The following is a 20734-nucleotide window of genomic DNA, read 5'->3' as shown; positions in this document are numbered from 1 at the left end:
CTGGGGCTGAAGAGGAGCATTTACTCTCTTTTTTTTCCTTGAAATTCTTTATTTATGACATATTAAAAAAGAAATTAGATATAGTGCGACCGTCTTGGCGTTATCTCCACCATACACACTAAAGTATAACACAAGTATCTTATATACATTGCTAATTATATACACATATTTGACCCCCTATATAAGTATATTTATGTAAATATAAGCATTTACTCTCAATTACTAGATGATAATAGTTAATACATAGTGATTTTGTATCTTGTTGCAAATATTTAATGTGACTTTTTGTCTAGAGCAGGGCTGTCAAACTCCCGACCCTCAGGCCAGATGCGTCACGTGTTGGCCACGCCCCTGCCCAGTTTAGCGAAGAGGGGAAAAGTCCTGATACATCATGTGATGCTGCTGGTCTAGAAACAGATAACCCTGGTCTAGAAAGTAACCCTCTATCACTAGTGGGTATTTCAATTCTTGATACAATAAAGCAAAAACCAGTGTGCCTACCATCCCTGTCCTACTGTCCCCATTTATATATAGTCATTTTATGTGTTTATGGCTATGTTTTGCCTATTTACTGTATATCCATTTATTTGTGCCATTTTTTATGTGTCCATGTCTATGTCTATACTGATACTTGTTTCCTTGTACTTGTTGACAAACAAACAAATAAATAAAATTGACACCCCACAAGTTTATGTTCTCTCTGCTACTGACAGACTTTAGAACTCCATGGACTTATAAGTTGTCTAGATTTCAATTCAATTTTTTGATGATCCAGCTGCTAATTTTTTGAGACAGTTTATAACTATAGCCAATGATGCTCATGAGACACTATTCATTTTTCAGCAAATCATCAGCTTTGCCCAAGACCATTTATAGTGCAGATGACCTTCTTCTTTATATCTGTCTAACAAACACTTCAAATCTTGATTTAATAGGGAGTACATTTCAGCTATAACACAGGTCATCAAAGCTTACAAGAATGCTCACATAAATAATAACTCCCTTTCACATGAAATCTTTATTCTGTTAAAAATGGTATTAAAGGAGAAGAAACAAAGTTATGCACTACAGAACAGGACCAGGTTACACCAGGTTGTGATATTTGAAGGTAGTGTTCTGACACCAATATATTGATTTCTAGCAGAATTCAACCCTATAAATAGCTATAACTTAATTCTCTATAAGGATGCGGTGGCTCAGTGGCTAAGACGCTGAGCTTGTCGATCGAAAGGTCAGCAGTTCAGCGGTTCGAATCCCTAGTGCCTCGTAACAGGGTGAGCTCCTGTTACTTGTCCCAGCTTCTGCCAACCTAGCAGTTCGAAAGCATGTAAAAAATGCAAGTAGAAAAATAGGGACCATCTTTGGTGGGAAGGTAACAGCATTCTGTGTGCCTTTGGCATTTAGTCATGCCGGCCACATGACCACGGAGATGTCTTCGGACAGCACTGGCTCTTCGGCTTTGAAACGGAGATGAGCACCGCCCTCTAGAGTTGGGAACGACTAGCACATATGTGCGAGGCAAACCTTTACCTTTTTAATTCTCTATGGGACAATAAAACTCCAGATAAAAATCTAATTTTAGCAGAATTTCTGAAAATAAATCCCACCTAATCTCATATTTCCTAATCCCTCTTTCAGTATCCCCCAAAATTGGCTTAATTCTATCACCTCCCAATGTACAAAAAAAGTGATAAGTCTGATCCCACTAATTATTGAGAAATACTCTCTCATTTGTAATTAGAAAATTATATACCAGAATCCTATATTATAAACAATGGGATTGGATGCAACCAGAGAAAACTCTGACCCCTGAGCAGCTGGATTCAGGTCTGAACATTGAACAATCGACTAACGTATCATGATTTGACTTACAAATACTCTATCCTAGGAGTCCCCAACCCCCAACCCCTGCTCCATGGACTAGCACTGGTCCGCAGCATGCCAGAAACTGGGCCATGCAAACAAGTGAAGCTGCATCCATGGGATGCAGGAAGCACACAAAACCATGCCTTCTCCAGTCCTTGGAAAAATCTCTCTCCACGGAACTGGTCCCTGGTGCCCAAAAGTTTGGCAGCCGCTGCTCTATGCCACCAAAAGATGCCTCTGTATTCCTGTCAATGACTTAAGGCCAGTCTTTGATTCAAAACTACACGGTGGACTATGGGGGAAAATAGCTGCCACATTGATTGGTCAATGACCCCCTTAAACTGATAATAGCAATGCATCATGGCACCACTGCTCAAAGAAAGGGCAATTGCAATGGCAATTTAACCAAACCTGGCCCTATTCAAAAGGGCCTGAAATAAGAATACATTCTTGTCTTACCATTGATTAATTTACATATTACCAATGTTGTTGATGTTTTTGCTAAGCCAGAACATCCTCCTCCATGTGTTGCTCACTGCCTTGTCACCAATTACATATATGCTGATGATGTAACCATTCTATCTGTAGTTCAGATGGGTATTTATTAAGAAGACAAATTATGATTTTGCACACTGCAGCTTTTCAGTAATATCCACTTTTGGCCTTTATAAAACTTTGACCAAAATAAGGCAGAGAATCCCTTGGGACCAAGATTTCCAGTTGGATAGAGCCAGTATTTCTAATACCTTCCTACCTTCATTATAATGCAATTTTCATACCTTTTGGATTATCCATAAATATTTTTTAAACATTTACATGCCCCATTAAAGAGATTTTTCTCCCTAGCCTGAATTAATGCATTGCCTATTCTGATGACAATAGGCAGCTATACCAGCTTCTCTTGTAAAAATTGATTGCAGGTGTGTATGCTGAGATACAGAGGATGAAACTTTATCACATATATTATTAAAGTGTCCACTTTATACACAGTGGGGACCAGATCTTTTGCTATCTATTATTAGAAAACTTGTTTCCTTTGTGACCATAAATTTTAATGACTGGTCTAAAAGTGTAAATAAATTTCAAATGAACAATAATCTTAATAGAATCATAAGACTTGGAAGGTACCTTATATATAATTTAGTTCATCATTGCACAGAACCAATTCAGTGTCATGGTTAAGGCATCAGGCTAGCGACCAAAAGACTGAGTTCACCTTAGGCACAAAATCAGCTAGGTGACCTTGGGCCAGTCACTTTCTCTCTCTCTCTCTATACAAGAAAGGAGGCAATGGCAACCTTTGCCAGGAAAACCACAAGCAGGCAGTCTCCAAGAACGGAACATAATTGAACAGAAGAAAGAAAAAATCCTTTTTTTTCTTAGTCTTTAGTGATCTCTAGTGGCATAACTTTCATTTGGAAAAGTACTGTGCCTAAATTAACATCAGTGTGTTTTATTGAAAAGAGGCACCTCCTTTTTGAAATTAGGGATGACTTTGTAAATTCCTTGGAGTCCCAGAAAATTGCTTTTCTTCCTCTGAACAAAATTTGGATATATGGAAAAGTAAACTTCTTTTTATTATTTCCAGAAAGCACAGGGTAACAAAAGAAAAGCAAAGATAAATAGCAGTGCTTCCTGTTTTGTGTTTCTTAAACTGTTTTTGGTGTTATATTAAATTACTCTTTGGTGTATAATAAAAATGAATTTTAATGCACACAATTGTTTTTCTCAAAATAATTGATGGATGCAAAGATGAGGAGGAAATACTTGCTTTCCTTTTTCTGAGCTTGGGAGACGTTCTTGCTTTGTGTGATATTTAACAGAAAGAAATAATTTAGTGATTCCCATCAGTAAGTCCTCTGAGAGTTTTACTATAGCTGGTATTGTGTAAAACAGTCTCCACTCTGTCTGGCTCTGCATTGTCATAAACTGGAATTCTCTGCTTTAGTCATTCTGTCTCTCTTCAGTTCAGGAGGAAGAATTGGCGACAACGGTTTAAAGAGGGCTAAAAGTAATTTGTACCCTTGGTGGGGAATTTCCCTTTTTTCCTGGCCTGTAATCAGTGGGGAAAGTGGGCTAATTCTCGTCCACCTTTCAAACTTAATCTATTTACTGATTTGGTTTCCATATTCCAGATCTTTCAAATAATTATGGATATAATTTGTTAACCAGCTATATTATGCTTATATACTGTAGATAAATAAAATTACAATCATTAGGCAAAGTTCCTTCATGCAAACTCACCTATGAACTGATTTATGTCTCCCAACATCAGCTATATTACAATCACCAAATCCTGTAACAGTTTAATTACCTCAGATGACAATACACCAATCTCAAAAGTCTTGTGCAAAATTTGGCATTCTCTTCTACAAACAGTTGTCACAAGAAACTCAGAATAAGTGGACAAGTGATAAAGATTACATTGTTTGTACAATGTACAACTCTGTGTACATTTGAATCACTTTGTATTTGTGGAAGCTTATAGTTGTGGCTATTTCTTTGGCCTGCCTTATGTGTGACTTCTTGTTATTAGTAACCTATTTGTAAATCAAGTTGGTATGCATATGCCCAGTCTGAAACAGAAGATGAATGCTGACTGGGAGAAAAGTATTGTTCTTAGTAATCTGTAAGTGCGAGTTGGTGTATTACCACTGCAATTGCTGCTCAAATCAAGTCCCCCTTTGTCCTCATTAGAAGGCAGGTTCAGCTCTGCTGGAATAATATTTGTAATGCCATTGAGAAGCAGGTTAGCTAGATCTTGCCTTAAGCTTTATAATCTATGAAGAACAAAATCTTGTTCATTTTGAAAATTAAGGCAAAGGAGTTCCTGGCTTCCATCCCTTTGGTCAGAGCAGGAGAGGAAGAGGGGGTTAATTAATACTGGCAGAGATTATGTTTTTGTCTTCCTGAGGTCAGCCTCTCTGGAATAGGGGTCAGGGTCTTATCTATATCTTTTCCACCAGTTCTGCTCTTGGCGATGTGCCCAGAAACAGAAAGTTTAGCATAGGCTTAGTTGTCATGTCTCTGAAGACTTTCTTAAAAGAGATTTGAAAAGCAATCAGATAGTTTCTTATTATGATTAAGGTAGAAAGAATTTTAGAAGTATCAAATGCTAGTATAATTCAGCTAGCATCCTTGAAGCTTGGAAGCCATTCTGCCATAACTAGATCCAGATGAGAAACTGGGGTACAAGGGGTACAAAGAAATAACTGCTTTTTCAGAGTCCCATTTATAGATGTTCAATGGCTATTTTGGATAGTGAGCATAAATATAGCTCGTTATTCATAACAGAGATGGATTTATCTCAGGGATATAAATTGGGCTGATTTTGCTGCCTACTACAATGTCTCTTGGGAAAGATCTTAAAAGATGTAGGCGAGAGTCCAATTTTTTCACTGGTGGCATTTAGATTCAAATTTAGATGGGAGAATCTCTCAGCAATAAGGGGACATTGATTTGTGATGAGATTAACCCAAGAAGAACTCAGTGCATTTGGTACTCTGTTAGTAGAGTACCAAATGCACTGTTATGGCGTGGGGGGTGGGGTGGGGGATCTGTTCATCTATTGATTCAGCAGATTTTCTTCCAGAGGGAGAGAGGGTCCCATCCATTCATATTTTTTGCTTCTACTTCTATCGTTGCCTCACGAACCACCCCATAATAATTATCAACAAGTTCAGTTGTTTTAAGAGAATGGATCTTCCACACTTAATGGCCTGCAGTCTGGTTCTGGAACCAAGTTATCTATTATTAATTGTTTCAGAGGTTTTTCCTTGGGGCTATTTTCCAGGTGCTCATTCAAATCATCTTCTTTTTGCATATTAGATTTATGGATATTTAACATAAAATAAACCAATCAAGACCAATAAGAAATCAATCAGCAAGTTTAGTTTATTAAATTTATATGCCACTCATCTCACCAATAAAAGTACTCTGAGTGACTTACAAAAGTAAAAAGATAAATATAAAAACAATTAAAATTAAAAGATGCTCTATGAAAAACTAGAACCATGGAGTTTCCGGCAGTGACATCATCGCGAGAGGGCAAGGAAAAGGAGGCGCCGTTTCTGAAACCCAAAAATTCTTCATTAGTTGCTCTTTAAGGGCATTCCCGAACTTGGAGGGATCGGGAAACGAAAGAGGAATTCGTGAAGACCCCTGGCGTTGTGCTAGCGTCAGGGAGGACGAGCGATTAACCTCTTAAATTGGTGGAGAAGAAGTCGGCCTTTCTGGCGGACAGGAGTGATGGCGCCCACCTAGATTGAAGCAAAGAGTGGAAAGCAAGTTCAAGTGACGGTAAAAAGATCCCCTACAATAAAGGCAGTAAGCAGGAGACACGCGACTGAAGCGGAGGAGGAAAATTGGAAATATGACAGCGGCGGTATAAAGGAGAAAGGAAAGTGGATGAAATAATACAGCGCAGAAGAGAAGGGACCCATAGAACGACTAAGCAAATATAATGAGACAGAGAGGGAGCGCCTGAAGAAGGCGAAGGCAGTTGAACCTGAGCGGAAGGAACAGGCTGCGGAATAAGTGAGCATAAAAGCTTTGTTTGAACTCTGGATTTATAATGATTTAAACTTAAAAAGACTTGAAAACTGAACACAGAGACTGAAATACCGGAACTCGAGCGGAAGGAACAAGTTGTGGAATTTGTGAGCATAGAAGATTTGCTTAGACTTTGGATTTATAAACTTAAAAAGACTTGAAAATCGAATGCAGTGATTGAAAGATTGGGACTACTAAAACTAATACAGATGGACATAGATCATGATTTAACTTAAGAGGGAAGTGAATACTACTCTTGGAAAAAAAAAGTTAATACTTAAAAGCTAATATGTTTAATATCTATAGAATTAGAATGATATATAAGCAATAATTTATATATAAATGCAAATTATACTGTGAAATTATAAGTGGTGATAAAAGAAAGATAAGGAATTGCTGTTAGAGTGATTGATTGGAATTTTGATATGAAATAGTGAATGAGCTGATTATACTCTTGTGATAGATAAATTGAGTGATTGAATAGATTGGTAATCAGAAAATTAAGAAAACTAAAAACTGTGATTGATGAAATAAGTATAAGTAAACTGATTTGTATTGTGAATAGAAATTAACTGACTAAGTGGGGTAACTGGGAAATAATAGAAATAAGTCGTGTGAGGAATAAGTGGTTGTGTGGGGGAAAAGGAAAATACTAAGAAATAAATCTAAAACTTTATATTAAGGTGGGAAAGTTTTACATGAATACTGAAAATGTCTACAACATCCACCATAACAAAAACAGGGAAAAAACCCATAACAAGCACGACAGTAATGACTGCCTCCCCACTACAACAAAAAACAATAGATAGCATGGTAGGAAAAGAAAAAGAAAAATTGGAAATGTCACCAAATGTAATACAGAATATGTTCCAAACGATTCAGGAATCACTACTCAAAACACAAGAAAAAATAAGGAAACACAAGGAAAATCAGGAAGAAATGAGAACTTTCCATACAGAGATTAGAAATGAAATAGAAGAAGTTAAGGAGGACATTAAGACCATGAAGGATAAAATTGGGGGTATTCAACAATCCATAGTAGAGAATGAACAGAGAATTAGAAAAGCGGAAACGAAAATAGATCATGTAGAATTAAAAGTAGAAGCAATGGAACAAAAAATTTTACAACTAAATAAAGAAATGTCAGATTCATTAGCCATGCTTGAAATGGAAAAGACCTCATATTTTTTGCGCTTTCAAAACATACCAGAGGAAAAAGATGAGGATCTAGAAGGAAAATTGGTGGAGATCATCTCAGGAATGACTCAAAAAGACCAAAAGGAAATAAAAGGACAACTGGAGGAAACATCATGTACAAACAAATTATATAAGGAGGCATAGATTAGTGAGAGAAGTCCACGTTAAATTTTCAAAAAGATCTATTCGGGACGAAGTCTACAGGAAATCCAGAGAAGAAACAGTGACTTATAATGATAAAGAAATCATAATTTTAAAACAGATACCCTGAAGAATAAGAAACATATGGCAACAATACCAGTTCTTAACATCATTATTGATTAAGTATAAAATAATATATAGATGGTTGCCAATAGAGGGGATCTTAATTACGTGGGAAGATAAAAAATATAAAATAGACATTCTAGAGAATTTCATAGCACACATTTTAGGCTGGAAGAAGAGCAGGAAAGTAAGGAAGAAATTGATAGTAGAAGTCAAGAAGAGCAAACAGAAACGAGCCGAGAAAAAGAAACAAGAAAAAGGCAAGAAAAAGAAAGGGAGGAAAGAGAAGGCGCAAAAGCAAAGTCACGGATGGAAACAAGACACACAAAAAACCAGATACAATAGGCAATGGATGAACCAATTAAACTCTTTTCGATAAACATCAATGGATTAAATGCTCCAAAGAAAAGCAATCAAACATTTACAAAACTACGAAAATTAGAAGCAGATGTGCTATGTCTGCAAGAAGTACATATCCAAAAAGAACATCAGAAAATTCTAGAAAACCCCAAACTAGGAAGACTATATACATCCCTGTCCCGAAAAAAGTAGTAGCGATTTACATAAAAGAAAAAATACAATCTAAATTAGTTTATGCTGATGAGGAAGGTAGAGTGGTGATGGTAGAATTAGGAACAGAAAAAATACTAATAGTAGTGATATATGCACCCAATCAAAAACAACAGGAATTCTTTAAAGATCTACATATAAAATTAGCAGAACTAGAATATGAAAATATCTGTTTAATAGGGGATTATAATGGAATAATAAATGTAAACAAGGATTACAAAACTGATAAAAAAAACAAAAGAAAAAGGATATACTTCCAAAAGAGTTTTTTAATCTGGCTGAAGAATTAAACTTGAGACGTATGAAGGTGAGGCCCAATACACTTTTTACTCCCACCCACACAACTCGTGGTCAAGATTGGACATGGCCTGGATGACCCCAAATATCCAAACAGCGGTAGAATCAATTGAGATAGGCATAAAGCAATGGGCAGATCATAATCCATTACTCATAAACTGGAAAGGGGAAAAGAGGTTCAGGAGATGGACGATGAATCAAAGAATATGTAAAGAAAAAGAATTTAATTTGATGTTAGAAAAGGAAATTAAAATATTCTTTCAGATAAATAAAAAAGAGGAAACTTCCTTACAAAATACATGGGAAACCTTAAAAGCATATATAAGGGGCCTGATAATTGCATATACGGGGAAGAAAAATAAAGAGAAGAAACAACAATTAGACAAATTAGAGAAAGACCTAAAACAAATAGAACAAAAATTGCAGAAAGAACCTCAAGATAAAACAATAAAAGAAGAATGGATAATAATTAAACATCAACTGAATCTGATAAATCAAAAGGAATTAGCCCAAAAAATAAAAATGGCGAAACAAAATTATTTTGAATATGCAAATAAGACAGGCAGATGGTTAGCCTATAAATTGAAAAAAGAAAGGAATAAAAGAATGATACATCAATTGAGAGATGATAACGGGGAAATCCAACATAAAAGAGAGGCCAAAAAAAGAAATTATTAAGAAATTTTATGCAAATCTATATAAACAAGAAGTAGAAGAAGAAAAGATAAAACAATATATAGAAAAATCTGACATGCCAAAAATTACAGAAAATCAAAGAGAAATGCTCAATAGGCCAGTAACTAAATTAGAATTAGGCGAAGTACTGAAAAAGCAAAAAAATAACAAAACACCGGGACCCGATGGGCTACCGGTGGAAATATATAAAACAATGCAAGAAGTACTGGGAGAAAATATGTTGATGTTATATAATGAAGCCATGGAGAAAGCTAAAATTCCAAAGACATGGACAGAAGCAATAATCACAATCATACCAAAAGAAGATACAGATCTTCAGCAAATTCAAAACTATAGACCTATCTCATTACTGAACACCGATTACAAAATATTTGCAGCAATTCTGGCCGAGCGAATTAAATTAGTACTAAATACATATATACATGCAGACCAAAATGGATTTCTGCCGGGACGCCAAATAAAAACAATATGAGAATAATACTTAAAACTCTAGAATATTATGAATCACATCCGGAGAAACAGGCCTCGTTGGTTTTCCTTAACACCCAAAAAGCTTTTGATAACCAAAACTGGAAATTTATGATTAGACAATTACAAAATATGCAAATTGGGGAAAAATTTGGAAAAATCATAGAAGAAATTTATACTAACCAAACAGCAAAGATAATTATGAATGACAACATAACAGATAAATTTAACATAACAAAAGGAGTCAGACAAGGTTGCCCATTCTCACCCTTACTGTAGTGGTTCGGGAATAACGAGAGGCACAAGCAAGCAAGTGACAACAGCTCTTTAATATACAGTGAGACTTCAGCAAAAACTCTGAGGCTGCAGCCCTCCTTATATACAATCCTGGAGAGGCTGTCAGCCAATCAGTAACTAAGGCAGGTTTGAAACTCCCGCTGAAATGTATCAATACATAACACCCCTCCCTTCCCAGAAGGCACTAACATTCAAAGATTTACATAAGTACACACAAAATCTCGCAGGTGACCTGGGCGAGTTCTCGTTCTGGTCGACCTGCGCAGTTCAGTGTTTGGTGGGGCGTCGAGCTGGTCAGAGGGACTCTCTGTCTCTCCCGGCTCCGCCAATGGAACCTCCTGGATTTTGTCCGGGGCATGGTTATCCCCGGCTGGGAGTGGCGACTTGCTGGGGCAGCGCTGGAACCAGGGCTTGTCAGCTAAGTATTCCCTCGAACCCGGGCTTGAGTTAGCTGTTTTGGGAAAGTTGTTGTAGTTAGGTTCGGAGATCTCTAAGTTGATGTTTGCCTCACTGACTATTCTCTTCCTAAGTTGGTCTATGTGGCGTTTCCAGATTCTGTCTACCCCTACGTCTACCATGTAAGATTTTGGGCCCGTTATGCCCACTATGGTCCTTGCAAACCCATAGAGGTCCGCTAGCATAATTGCGAGCGAACACCGGGGACCCAACCTGGAACTGCCTTAGTCCGGTGGTCTCTCCCTTAAAATTCTCATGTGAGTAGTTAGGGTGAAGCCTGTCTAACACGCACCGAAACTTCCTGCCCATGAGGAGTTCGGCTGGGCTTCTCCCTGTAGCCGTGCATGGTGTGGCATGCTGGACTGCTAGAAATTGATCTATCCTGGCCTGCCAGTCCCCGTCGTCTAGCCTGGACAATGCTTCTTTGGCCGTTCTTACGAAACGTTCAGCAAGGCCATTAGAAGCCGGATGGAATGGGGCCGACAGGGCATGGCGAATGCCCAGTCCAGCCAGGTAGCTCTCAAACAGAGTCGCTGTAAATTGAGGCCCGTTATCGGATACAAGGGTATCCGGTAGGCTGTGGGTGGCAAATAATTTCCAAAGAGCCTTAATGACTGCTTCGGCTGTGGTTGAAGACATGAGTATGATTTCGAGCCATTTTGAAAAGGCATCTACTACGATTAAAAATGTTTGCCCGTGGAAGGGCCCGGCAAAATCAATGTGGATCCTCCCCCATGGCCCCTTTGGTTTCTCCCACTCTTGGATAGGCGCTATCGGGGGATCGGGGCGAGATTCCTGGCAGGGTCTGCACTTCCCCACCCACTCGGAGATGACTTGGTCCATGTTGGGCCACCAAACGTAACTGCGGGCTAAGCTTTTCAGCCGAACTATTCCTGGGTGCCCCTCGTGCAGGAACTCCAAGACCCTTGTTCTCAGTTTTGCTGGTATTACCACCCTGTCACCCCACACCAAGCAACCCCCTTGCATAAACAATTCGTTACGTTTGTTAACATACCCCTGGTATTCCCCACCGTCCACCTTGACAGGCCACCCCTTAAGGACCCACCCCATCACAGTGCAAATTACAGGGTCCCTAGCAGAGGCTTTAGCCACCTCGCAAGAGGAGATAGGTCCCAAAGTCATAGCGTCGATCAAGAGGACGGGGGCTTCCGGCATGGGGTTGACAAGCAGTTCGGGGAGGGGGCAGCGGCTGAGGGCATCCACGTGGCCCAAGGTCCGTCCGGGTCGATGGACAAGCTGGTACGAATAGGCCGACAGGAAGATGGCCCACCTGGTTAAACATGGGGACAGGGCAGCGGGGGTGGGCCTGTCACCGGCCAAAAGTCCCAGCAAGGGCCGGTGGTCTGTCACAAGTTCGAATTGACGGCCATAGAGATATTCATGGAATTTTTTAACCCCCGCAATCGCAGCCAGAGCCTCTCTGTCCAATTGACTATAGTTTCTCTCAGCGCTGGACAGAGTGCGAGAGTAAAACGCAATGGGCGCCTCTAGGCCGTTTGGCAGTCTATGGCCTAGGACGGCACCAACTCCAAAGGGGGAGGCGTCACAAAACAATACAAGTGGTAGCGCTGAGTTGTATTGAATGAGGAAGCTGTCCTCAGATAAGAGTTTCTTTACAGCCTCAAATGCGGCCGCCTCTGCCTTACCCCAAACCCACGGAACATTCTTCCCTAACAGTTTGTGCAGGGGATCTGCGACGGTAGCCTTGCCTTTCAGAAACATCGAGTAAAAGTTGAGTAGTCCAAGGAAGGCTTGGATTTGGGGGCAGGTGCGCTTTTGATAGCTCTAACTTTGCTTTCGGTGGGGTGGATGCCTGTGCCATCCACCTTGTACCTCAAAAATTCGACAGAGGGAACAGCGATCATGCACTTGTTCTTTTTAATATTGAGTCCCGCTTCCCTAAATCTGGTTAGGACGTTCCTCACTCTTCCCCTAGTTGACGTTCATCCTGGGCGCTGATTAAAACGTCGTCAAAATAGGGCACCACCCCCTGGAGCCCTTGCAAGAGGCACTCCATGGTGCTCTGAAATAGGCCAGGTGCGACGCTCACCCCAAACTGGAGCCTGGTGCATTTGAATGCACCCCTGTGAGTCACGATTGTTTGCGCCTCTGCCGTGGCATCGTCAACGGGTAATTGTTGATAGGCCTGTGCTAGGTCTAATTTGGCAAAAAAATTTCCTGGCCCCAGGGAGTGTAGTAGATGATGCACGATCGGCACCGGATAGGCGCTCGGCTGCAAAGCCTTGTTGATCGTGCACTTGTAGTCAGCACAAATTCTGATTGAGCCATCAGATTTAACTGGGGTCACTATGGGGGTTTCCCATTTCGCATGGTCAACGGGGACCAACACCCCTTGTTTAATTAATTTGTCCAGTTCTGCATGGATCTTTGGTTTCAGTGCGAAAGGGACCCGTCTGGCTTTAAGTCTTATTTGGGCTATGTTGGGGTCTAAGTTTAGGGAGATAGGGGTCCCCACATACTTGCCCAACTTGTCCCCGAAGACGTCCTGGAACTCGGTCAGGAGGCTGTCCTTCAATGATGGCTTGGACATTCGGTGGACGCCGGTGAAACCCATGCCAAGGGCTCGGAACCATCCCATGCCCAGAAGGCTGGGCAGCTGCTTCGTTACGACTGTTAGCGGCAGGTCTTTTTTGAAGTCTCTGTAGATGATTCGGAACGTGCCTATCCCTTCGACGGGGACCCGGTTCCCCTGGTAGTCTAGGATGTGCAGTCTCTGTTTGGATAGCTGGTCCTTCCGGAATGACGGCAGGATGGTCTTCAGGGTCGCCCACGACATTATGGAGAGAGCTGATCCGGTGTCGATCTCCATCGTGCATGGTTTGCCGTTGATTTCGACCACCGTGCTGACCTTGTCTTCGATTGCCGTGCTGGTCTGGTCGACGTGTATGCTGTGGCCATCTTGCGGTTCAAATTCGCGCTGTTTTCTAGCGCCGCCCTCTCTCATTGGATGCTTCTGGCGCGCTGATTCTGGTTGGCTGCAGCGCTCACGTGGTTGGTGTTTTCTGGGCAGTATGGCTCTACAGACTCGCGCCAAGTGCCCTTTTTTCTTGCAACGCCTGCAAATAGCCTCTCTGTATTTGCAGGACAGTCTATCGTGATTCCCGCCACAGCTGGGGCAGTTACGCCGGGGGCTGCCTGCGTCTTTTCTTTGGTGCTCTGTGCGGAAAACGTCCTCATCAGACTCGGACTCCGAACTGGATCCGGCGTCTTCCCTATGCACTGGTGTAGACTTGGGATAGTCCTTACTCGTCAGCGGGCGCTGCAGCGTTTTTGCGGCTTTTGTGGAGGCTTCATGAGCCCTGGCCTCGTCTAGGGCTCCGGCGAGCGTTAGATCAGGCTTAGCAAGTAGTCGCCTTTGTAGTCTTATGTCTCGAACACCACAGATTAGCTGCTCAAGCAGCGCATCGTCCAAGTCCCTATAGTCGCAATGCGTTGCGGCTTTACGCAGGCTCGCCATGTAAGCGCTGACCGGCTCTCCCTCTCGTTGTACGCGTTGTCTTAATTGGTATCGTTGCACGAACTTGGAGGGCATGGGAGCGTAGTGAGCCCGAAGAGTTGCCATCAGGGTGTCCCAGGAAACGGTCTGGACCGGCGTTGGCTCACAAAGTGACTCTGCCATCTCGAACACGTCCGGTCCGCAGTGGCTTAGAAAGAGGTCTCTCTTCCGATTAGCGGAGAGTCCTTGCATGTCGCTGGCTTCCAGTGAGCACTCAAACCTCGTTAGGTACGAGACCCATTTTTCGCGGGCCAGATCAAAAGCCTTGGGCGGAACGTAGGCAGACATGTTCGGTATGCCTCCTGTAGTTCGCCTCGTCGCCTAGCTGAAGCTCGTGGTCTCACTGGTTCGCTTCTTGTGGCCTCTATCCCACCTTCGTCGCCAATGTAAACTCTGAGGCTGTAGCCCTCCTTATATACAATCCCGGAGAGGCTGTCAGCCAATCAGTAACTAAGGCAGGTTTGAAACTCCCGCTGAAATGTATCAATACATAACACATACTGTACATACTATCATTGGAAATTCTTCTGAAAAAAATTAGAGAAGATCAAGGAGCTGAAGGTTTAAAAATTAATAAAGAAGAATACAAAGTCCAGGCCTTTGCTGATGACCTAGTGTTTATAACAGAAAACCCCATGGAATCTGTTGAAAGCTGTTTCAAAAAATAGAAAAATTTGGAGAAGTGGCCGGACTGAAAATTAATAAAAGCAAGTCGAAATTAATTGTAAAAAATCTTACGAAAAATCAAGAAAAAGAATTAATAGATAGTATACAAATCCAAACAACGAAAAAAATAAAATACTTAGGAATCTGGCTGTCCACAAGAACTTCAGCAATAAAAGAAAATAATTATGACAAGCTAATAGAACAAACAAAGAAGGATTTAGAAAAATGGAAAAACTTACACATCTCATTTCTAGGAAGAATTTCGGCCATTAAAATGACCATACTGCCTAAATTTTTATACCTGTTTCAGGTTACCCCAATAAAAATAGACAAACCGTTCTTTGAAAATTTGAATAAAATGACATCTAAATTTATATGGCAAGGGAAAAAGCCACAAATAAAATTTAAGCTGCTTCAGGACACAAAAGATAAAGGAGGAGTTGCACTCCCAGATTGGGAGACATATTATCAAGCAGCAGTACTGTCATGGGTCAAAGACTGGATAGAATTAAAAAATCTTAGAAATTTAACAATTGAGGGACACGAACTTCAAATTGGCTGGCACTCCTTTATGTGGGATGAAAGATACAAAATACATTCATACTTTAAAAGACACACAATAAGAAACTCATTATTACAAATTTGGCTCAAAATTAAAAAACAACACTATATGAAAATACCAAATTGGTTATCACCAGCAGAATCAATTAAACACCCAAATCTAACAGATAAGACAAAAATAATTAGATATAAAGATTTAATTGACTATCAAGGTAAACTGAAGACAAAACAACAAGTGGAGGCAGATATAGAAAGAGAAATAGATTGGTGGACTTATACCCAAATACAATCTAAATATAGAGAACATATAAAAATATATGAAATTCATAAACAAAAACAAGAAATAGATAAAATTATATTAGATTCAGAAAATAAACTAATTAGCAGAATTTACAAATTTCTTTTTTCACTATAAAATGGAAGAAGAGACAGTTAAGGAAACGATGATTAAATGGGCCCAAAACGTCAAACATACAATAAATTTGGATAAATGGGAAAAGTTTTGGCAAGTAAATATAAAATTAACAAGAGCAGTGGCATACAAGGAAAACCAACTGAAAATGTTTTACAGGTGGCACATGTCTCCAACTAGACTGGCAAAAATACAGCCCAAAAACAGTCCGATCTGCTGGAAGTGTAAGAAGACACAAGGAACTTTCTATCATTTATGGTGGACATGCCCGGCAGCAAAGAAATTTTGGTCTAACATCAAAAAATGGTTGGAACAAATAACAGAAACACAGATAGATAAAGAACCAGAAACATTTTTATTAGGAATCTTTAATAAATCATACTCTAAAGATATTAAATATCTCACAATTCACATACTAACAGCGGCAAGAATAATATATGCAAAAAATTGGAAGCAAGAAAAAACGCCAAACAAAACAGATTTAATAGAAAAATTTTTAGAATGCGCTGAAATGGATAGGTTAACCAAAGAGATACAAGAAAGAGAAGAATCAGATTACTATAAAGTATGGAATAAATGGTATAATTGGTTAAAAATTAGAAACAAACAAAAAACCTAGAGGGGAAATATTACCGATATAGAAAATGTTATTACACTAAGGAGAGGTGAAGAAATATATAACAAGCAGAATGTTACTTTGAAACAATGCTTAAGAAGGAAATATAATTTCTTTTGTTTATATGTTGTATAAATGTTTGTTGTGTGTATGTTATGTTATGTTTTTTTAATATTTATACTCTAATAAAAATTTATTTTAAAAAAAGAAAAGAAAAACTAGAACCATGGAGCTGGATGGCATGGGGATAAGCTCTTCTTATCCTGTTTTAAAACAAAACAAAACGAAGAACAAAATGAAATAAAAGTGAAATACAAGTAGTAGTGTAAGTAGTAAGCTAAAATATTGTATTGGTAACAGAGTGAAGTTACTAACTTCATTCTACTGCCAATAGAGGGGAGGGAATGGAGATTTTGAAGTATCCTTCCCCTGGAGTGGGTGGGAATGGAGATTTTGCAATATCCTTCCCCTGCCACGCCCACCAAGCCATGCCCACAGAACCGGTAGGGAAAAAATTTGCTGCCAGGCCTTGTTAACTAGTGAGGAGGAAGTATACCCCATACCAGGACAGTTGCTAAACAAAACGCTTTGGATCTTAGACCGGTGCTACATGATGGCCTGTTACTACTTCCTTTGGAGCTTTTTAGTCTTTTTCCTCTTGATCTGGATATTGCTAATAGAACCTGTAAAATCACCCATCTGGAAGCTACTCCTTAAATCCAGATGATATCACAACAGGCACTTACTAGGTGAAATATTATCTCTGGTTCTCTTCCAGGTCAGAGTATGATATGTCGAATACCCTCATACCAACAAAAGACTGCATGTTTAGTTAATCCTATTATACTTATGGTCATATATACTTATATATAGAAGTATATAATTAAGGTGACCAGACGTCCCGCTTTTGGCGGGACAGTCCCGATTTTTAGCAATTTGTCCCGCGTCCCGCGGTGTTTCAAAAAAGTCCCGATTTTTCATTCTGCCTCCTGAGTCCCGCTGCCTCTTAAGCCCCAGCTGATGGCTAGAAGAAAAAAAAACTGTTTAAACTCTTGCCCGGGGCTTCAAAGGGCCGCCCTACAGGCAATCAGTGTAAAGAGTTCCTGAAGCAGTTTTTTTTTCCCCTAGCTAAGCTGCAGAAACGAAACCGAAACCAGGATCTTTGGTGGAACGTGACAAAATGAGGCAGAGAGAGATTTATTTTTATTTTTATTTTTCCTCCCCAAAAAAGGTAGGTGAAAAACTGCAAACAATGGGAAATTTAGGAGGAGAGTTCAAGATTTTAAAACACAAAAGAAAAAAAAGCTGTATTTAACTAGGGAATTGTAATAATTGAATTGAGATACTATTAATTGTATATTGTGTTGAAAGCAGAAATGGTTAAGTTGTGGTTCAGAGGAATATATGGGGGAAATTATTTGGTTTATTATTATTGGTAAATATAATTAATTGATTTGTAAGAAATTGGATTGCATGGAAATAATTGGAATATTCATGTTCATATTGATTAATATACAAAAAAGATAGTTTTATAACTAATTGATTTATATTAAAATGTTGAATTTGTATTAAACAACTGTATTACATAATTACATAATTAAACAATGTGAGGATGGATATAAAAATAGATGACAATGGGAAGGGGTATAATATAGAATAGAAGGGAAAAATTGAATTTGATTAAGATTAGAGATGAGGATGAAGGGTAATATTGGTTTTTTTAAAAAAATAGATGAGGAATAAATATGGCAAAAAGGAAATATAGAAATTGTAAATTTAATTGAAGTGACTAAACACTGTTTAAATTTGTGAACCGGCCAAATACTCTGTTCAAAGAAAATACATTGTATGTTTGTATGTGTATTTCTAATTATTGTTATTTATTCATATTTGTTCTTTTTTATTCTTTAAAGTTTAACAATTCATTCTTTATCTTAATATCTTTATATTTGTTTGGGGTTGGCTTTCTTCCCTTTCATCTTTTTTATTGTACAGCAATCTTTCTCCTCAAACCTACCACCTCTCTCTTTTCTTTCCTTCTTACTTTCTCTTCCTCCCCTTCTTCTCCTCCCTACTTCCTCTTCCTTTCTCCTTCTCCTCCTCTCTTCCTCCCCCTCTTACCTTCACTCCTACTCTAATTTCCCTTCCCTTCCTTCATCCCTCTCTATTGCTGTATCCTTTTATGCATATGGACTACTCAGAGGGCTGAAAAAGTTATTTTTGACTGGTCCTCACACTTTTGACCAGTCCTCGAACTTACGACTGTCCTCACATTTTACATTTTTGCCCTATCTTGTCACCATGGTGAAGAGAAGCAGTTGTGAAATGAGTGACATGGTTGTTAAGAATACTGCACGGGCATAAATGTGAGGATGGTCATAAATGTGAGGATGGTCATAAGTGTGAGGACCAGTCAAAAGTGTGAGGACCTGTCAGAAATGACTTTTCAGCCCTCTGAGTAGTCCCTATACACATAGCCATGGCCACCCGGTCACATGACCAGCTAGCCACGCCCACCCAGTCACATGGCCTCCAAGCCACGCCCACACAATAAGTCACGCCCACAATGGTGTCCTTCTTACCAATGTTAAAATCTGTTCACCTTACCCTATACACATAGCCATGGCCACCCGGTCACATGACCAGCTAGCCACGCCCACCCAGTCACATGACCAGCTAGCCACGCCCACAAAATAAGCCACGCCCACAATGTCCCTCTTTACCAATGTTAAAATCTGGTCACCTTAATATAATGTGTCTATTATTCAATATCTGGCCTCAGGGATGTAATACATAAATTTGAATTTGTAAAGGCTGGTCAAAGACTGTAATAAACATACCTGAAATTTTAACTCTTCATCCCCTACAACAGTGGTCCCCAACCCCAGGTCCGCGGACCGGTGCCGGGCCGTGGAGTACCTGGCACCGGGCCGCACAGCGGCCGGGGGACATGAACGCTGCAGCGCAAAGGCTCCTGGGCCGTGCGCAAAAGCTCCTGGGCCGTGCGCAATGGGCCGTGTGCAAAAGCTCCTGGGCCGTGCCCCCACCCCTGCGCGCGCTCAGCGGGCCACGGCGATAAAAAGGTTGGGGACCACTGCCCTACAAGATTAAATTGATACCTTTTCATCCCATAGCCCTTCCCTCATCTACAAGCAAATCTATAAAACATTGTTTAAAAAAGGTCTTATTTTAACCTCAATCAAGCACCTTCAACTACAATATACCAGATTATCTGTGACTGATGTTAAAGTTTAGCTGTAGATATATGGTAATGTGTTTTAACAGAGCTATAGTGGAATGGCAACCTTTACAATTCCCACAAATAATATTCTCTATTAAATAATAAGACCAGAATAAGACTAACCCTTCCCTTTTTACTTCAAAATGCTAACTTTCACTCTCTTATTTGTTTAGGCCTATTTTCAGGTTTCTATTATTCAACCCTTTCTCTAAAATGATACTTTATAATCTTGACAAGTAATCAAAAGAGTAAATTTTCACCATTTTTTTCATAAAATTGTCATACTACTTTATATCTCTTGAAATAAAATATAATTATTTCAAAAAGCCCAACAATACTTTGTTTCATCACAATTTTGAAGTGTGCTGTATGCATGCATGTATACCTATTGAATCATCGCTGGGGAAATTGCAGCTGTAGCAACTTTATCTCCAAGAGCCGTCAGTGAATAAGCAATCAAGTGAACGGTTTTCCAGTTTATGATCCATTAGTATTTCCTTTCCTTTGAATGAAAGTTCTTTTAGATATCCTGTTGAGCAAAGAACAGATCTCTTGGGTCTAATCAACAAAGATACCAATCAGAACAGTAAATTTAAAAAGACCAATCTATAAATGAATGGTTTGCCCAGTCCTTTCTAATGCCAGGAATACTGAAACCCTATTCACATAAACTTAGGAGTATTAGTGCAATAAAACAGAGACATAAAAGGGCTGTCCAAAACTTTTTATATAAATAGGAATTCTGAACTGGTACAAATCCAGCTCCTTTTCCAAAAGCTTCCATTGGCCACTATTACATATTATGTGACTAGCTTTTAATGCAGAAGTCAGAAGTAGCTTAATTAAAAAAAAAAAAGTTAACTCCAAGTAGTAGTAGTAGTAGTAGTTTGGGCTATTTCAAATCTTATATAGGTGGCGCTTGGAGATATAATTTCTGTTTCAAAGTTTCATTTCTATATATTTTCAAACATCATTCCCTGTCAGTCATTGCAAATATATTGTAATGGTACCTTCGGAAATGGGGAAAAGAAATGAAGC

At 39.5% G+C, this 20734-nt stretch overlaps 1 protein-coding gene across 1 annotated transcript; it reads right to left on the bottom strand.

The window, feature by feature from the left end:
* Positions 1-13103: 13103 nt before the first annotated feature.
* Positions 13104-14488, bottom strand: LOC148114749 (uncharacterized). Its single transcript, XM_087890711.1, has 2 exons — positions 13791-14488; positions 13104-13314 (listed from the first exon to the last, which is right to left on the bottom strand). Exons 1-2 carry the CDS (start codon positions 14486-14488, stop codon positions 13104-13106), a joined length of 909 nt encoding a protein of 302 aa, XP_087746837.1.
* Positions 14489-20734: the final 6246 nt, after the last annotated feature.

The sequence above is a fragment of the Pantherophis guttatus genome, chromosome 3 (assembly GCF_059756535.1).
Source record: "Pantherophis guttatus breed Tessera chromosome 3, ASM5975653v1, whole genome shotgun sequence".
Lineage (NCBI taxonomy): Eukaryota > Metazoa > Chordata > Lepidosauria > Squamata > Colubridae > Pantherophis > Pantherophis guttatus.
This window is presented reverse-complemented; position numbering and strand designations above follow the sequence as displayed.

Excerpts from the sequence above, each read along its gene's own strand:
- LOC148114749 (XM_087890711.1), bottom strand. The coding sequence starts at position 14,488 with ATGTCTGCCTACGTTCCGCCCAAGGCTTTTGATCTGGCCCGCGAAAAA. Across the intron at positions 13,315-13,790 it reads GGCGGGAATCACGATAGACT|TCGTAACGAAGCAGCTGCCC; the intron begins GTCCTGCAAATA and ends TGCCGCTAACAG.